Source organism: Hirundo rustica, chromosome 10 (assembly GCF_015227805.2).
Source record: "Hirundo rustica isolate bHirRus1 chromosome 10, bHirRus1.pri.v3, whole genome shotgun sequence".
Lineage (NCBI taxonomy): Eukaryota > Metazoa > Chordata > Aves > Passeriformes > Hirundinidae > Hirundo > Hirundo rustica.
Window position 1 is genome coordinate 8,696,025 of NC_053459.1, and position 4,333 is coordinate 8,700,357.

Genomic DNA, 4,333 nt, shown 5'->3' on the forward strand with positions numbered 1-4,333 from the left:
GAACTGGTTAGGAAAGAGTAAAATCTGAATTCCCAACTCTTTTTCTTTTCACAGCTGTTAAGAGTTCAGTGGGTTGAACTGCAATCCTTCAAGTTCATCTGTTGACTCCAACACAAAACTATTATAAACTGTGCCTCTAAAACACGTGATGAAACATTTCTTGAGAGCTATTTATTCCAACTGCAGCAGAGGAAAGTTTTCAGAACACCCGGCATTTGGTAGAGGAAAGGTCTCTTGAGCTTTGCAAAAGGAGGAATTATTTGCATACCAGCGTAAGTTGCTTTTTGCTTATTTTTTTCCCTGCATCACTGAACAAAATAATACTTCTAACTTTCCCCCACCATGGAAACATGATCAAGTAGCTCAAAACTATGTTTAAGTGCCTAACAGAGAATTTCTATATAATTTTCTTTCTTTAATCATATGGTTTGGGGATTTTATAACTCAGCTTTGAACCCAAGATAATTTAATATTATGTGTTTTCTTTCCTTTAATGTTTTCTGTATCTGAATAAGAGTTGATTCTGTTAGAATACTAATGCAGAGGTATAATAGACTGAGAGCTTCAATCAGGTGTGGGCTTTGCAAGCTTACAATTACAAGGAATAAGGAGGAGTTTGGGGTAACCTTTTTCCAGGTGCTTCTTTTATACGTTTGCTCTTACATATCCATTTACATTCTCCTCTAGGCTTTAGCTGTGGTAAAACACTTTCCATGCTGAAGATGGACCATGCAAATGTGACCCAAGCTATGCTTGATGCCGAATCCCCCAGCACAGAGAAGAATAACAGCAACGAGTATTTTTACATCCTGATTGTCATGTCTTTCTATGGGATCTTCCTGATAGGAATAATGCTTGGTTACATGAAATCCAAAAGAAAAGAGAAGTCATCCAATTTGCTTCTGCTCTACAAAGATGAGGAAAGAGAGTGGGGGGAAGCTGTAAAGCCTCTCCCAACGGTAGCAGGGCTGAAATCCGTGCAGATCCCCATGATGCTGAACATGCTGCAGGAGAGCATGGTGCCATCCCTGTCCTGTGCCATCTGCTCCATGGAAGGCAGCAGCGTGAGCTCCGAGTCCTCCTCCCCAGATGTGCACTTCACCATCCAGGAGGAAGTGCTGGATTCTGAACTCGGGGAAGTGTCAGAAACGCCCCTCAACGAGAGCACCGAGGGTTCTGTGGAAAACATCCATAAGAACTCCTAGCACCAGCAGGGCTCCCCTGATCAGCTGCCAAAGCGTGAGTGGAGCTCCCTCTGAGAACTTGCGGCTCTACTTTTCTGCTCTCCAATGAACTCTGAACAGGTATCTGTGCTCCTGGGCCCCAGGTGTTCCTGAGAGCTGGCAGGACAAGGAAGCAGTGGTACGCAACTTCAAAGTGTAACTTGCACATAATTGGGTTGCTTAATTTTAATTTTTTCATTATTATTTCTTACTATGAGAGCTAAGAACATGGTGAACATATATGTATTTTCTAATGAGGTAATTATTACTGGCATGTCTCTGCATATTTCAGAATTCTGTAAATATCTGGGAAATGTTTGGGGAAGTTACCCTCATACGAGTGGCTAGTTCTTAAAGATGATGGGTAATGCTCATTCACACAAAGCTGTGATAGACTAGAAATGCTCTTACTGTGTTTTTCTCATGACAAACCACAGCCAACAGCACATTTGCTCAATGAGGCCTCGACAGCTGAAAATTTGTACTTGAAGGGGGATTGCAGCATGTCTGGAGATGGACTTTAGGTACAGAAAGGATGAAAGACAAGGCAGAAGAAAAGAGGAGCTGAGTTCCTGTGCAGTTTGTAAAGCCTGGCTCCAGAATCATGGCACTTACCCGTGTCTTTGCTTAAGTTATACCTGTGCTGCCTGGGTCAGGTTCACCACCTTCTGCTGCAATCCAGCCTGTGACTGAGTTACAAACAGGAAAAGTGGGTTTAGCTTTTTGCTTTTGTATTTTTTAAAGGTTTGTACATTTGGTCGCTAAAGGCAAAGATCTCTGTGTTAAAGGAAATGTTTACAGATGTTTGTTACAGGCTGTAAGATGTAAAAAGGCTCAGATGCTGCTCTGTTACACTCCCTTGAGAAATAGGTGGAATTCTGAATGGAATTTAACCTAGCAATGATGAATTCCTGCCCCCAGCAAAATCATCAGCTAAATCGGGGACAGGCACAAGATTTTGTGCTTTTCTGCTGGAGTTAAATTCTCTGTTTGAGGTCAGTAAAATTGTACCCATTTACATCACTAAGGAATCCAGAATTTTTGCTCTGTTTAAGCCAGTGTAGGTCAGCATTGTGTTACATCTTTTTTTTTAATCAGCTTGCATGTGACACGTGCATTTCTATAAAGCTATTAGTAACTAGTTTTTAAAACCACCACAGACTTCCCCCTCCCCCAATTTAATGGTACTGTGACATTTTTCAAATGCTCATGAAATTTGTTACTAAATTATTGCACTTTTAAAAGAAGTGAAAGAGTAATACAAAGAAGACTATTATTTCAATCATACCTTTTATTTTATAATAACTTATTACAGTGTTTTGATTAGTTTTGAAGCATGAGGGCTGAAGAGCCTGAATTTAAAGCGTTGCACAGCAAAATATTTGCAAAATGTCTCCGTGTATTTCCTGCACTAAAATAGCTCTGTGATTTATCCACTGGCATTAGAGCTTGAGAGACAGCTCGAGGGACACGAATGCAGAGGAGCAGAAGTGAACTGAAGCCGGAGTGCGCTGTGTGCTGCCGCTGGGCAGGGCTCAGAGGGTTAATGGGATGCAGGGATGCAGGGATCAGGGATCGCTGTCTCTCCAAGCACAGCGGAACAAAGGCTCCATTGTGCTCCAAAAGGGCCTGATTGGGGCACACTGGAGGCAGCGGGAGTTTTTCCATCGGCTTCACTGAACTTTGGATCAGACCATATAAAGCTTTTTGGTAGATTTACTCTAAAAGGGGCTGTTTTAAGTTTGAAAGGAGCCAAATTAAGTTTGGCACTTTGCCTGGAATCACTTGAATCCTGAAACTTTCCAAATGAGACTGACATGTGCAAGTTGTCACATTTTCCATTGCTTTCTCCTTCGTCCTTTACTTTTGGTATAACTGTATTTGTATCTGTAAAAAAATGATGTATATAATTCCTAACATCGAGTTGTATATAATTGTCTCATGTATTTAAAGTTTACTGTTTCTACTGGCACTAATTTTATTTAAATAAAGAAACACATTTCCTGGGAAAGTCTCCACGCTCGTTCACTACGTCAAATAGATTCCCAGTAACAAGACTGGGCACAATTCCTGCAGGATCCTTTTCTTAACCTCTTTTTGAAATGATTCCTTGAGTTTTACGGTACTGCAGCATTGTGGGCTGACTGCGGGGCTGAGCCAGGTGCTCCAAATCCACCTTTGGTCCCTGTAAACTGTAGGGCAGGACGCTCAGGTGGTGTGTGTGCAAGCAGGGCCACAGGGACATCCTTCTGCAAAGCCCTGGGGCTGCTGGAGAGGCTGGCAAAACTGCTATGGAAACCTCTGCTGCTTATTCAGCCTCTGGACATGTTTGCATTTTGAGTTTCAGAGTTAGATTTGCATTGTAGCAAATTGAGTAGGCTAGGGTTGAGGTTATGGACAAGTATCTGACACAGATCTCTAATCCCGCTGGATTTCACTGCTCGGCCATGGCACACAGCTGGCTTTGTCACAAACTTTGACCCTGGGTCTCACTGCGGCTCTGTTGTTCCCGGTTTTACGTAGAGAGGAGGTTTTCAGAATCTGCCTTCCTAAGAAGGGGAAAAATGTTTACAGGCAACGTTGAATTTCCCTAAACTTGTTGAGTTACATGTACAGATTCATGAGTGCTGGTTAAGATCTGCTTGCACGGGGTAATTTGAGGTCGTTTCAAAAATCACGTTGCCAAAAAGTTAAATCTGCTCACTTTCCCCCAGAACGGGCTCCCCTGTGCTCCGGTTTCTTCACTCACTCCCTATTAAATAATTCTGGGGCCTGATCAGAAGCTTCTGTGGAGCTCCATCTGCCCGTCCGAGGGCCGTGCTTCCCTGCAGCGCTGCGCTCTCCCGGGCCAGCGCCGTGTCCTGGGCTAGCGGGTCAGTCCCTAACGCCGCATCTCCCACACTCCCCCACGCCGCCGCCTCGCGCCTCCAGCCTTTCCACTGCCACAGTCATGAATCAAGAGCCTCCTGACAGCGCTGGTGATAAGGAGGAAAAACAGAACCAAATGTAAATTGCAGCTCTGCTGCATGGATCAAAAAGGTAGCTTATTCCAGAAGTTTCTCGGTTTAAACTGAGCTGCTATAAAGGGAAACTCTGGCTGCTTTAGGGCC

At 43.5% G+C, this 4,333-nt stretch overlaps 1 protein-coding gene across 1 annotated transcript; it reads left to right on the plus strand.

The window, feature by feature from the left end:
• Positions 1 to 201: 201 nt before the first annotated feature.
• Positions 202 to 3,231, plus strand: KCNE4 (potassium voltage-gated channel subfamily E regulatory subunit 4). The gene is made up of 2 exons (XM_040074304.1): positions 202 to 272; positions 688 to 3,231. The coding sequence occupies exon 2, from the start codon at positions 714 to 716 to the stop codon at positions 1,203 to 1,205; it is 492 nt and encodes a 163-aa protein (XP_039930238.1). The 5' UTR covers positions 202 to 272; positions 688 to 713; the 3' UTR covers positions 1,206 to 3,231.
• Positions 3,232 to 4,333: the final 1,102 nt, after the last annotated feature.

Bases quoted from the DNA above. Each gene is read 5' to 3' on its own strand.
- KCNE4 (XM_040074304.1), top strand. From the start codon at position 714: ATGCTGAAGATGGACCATGCAAATGTGACCCAAGCTATGCTTGATGCC.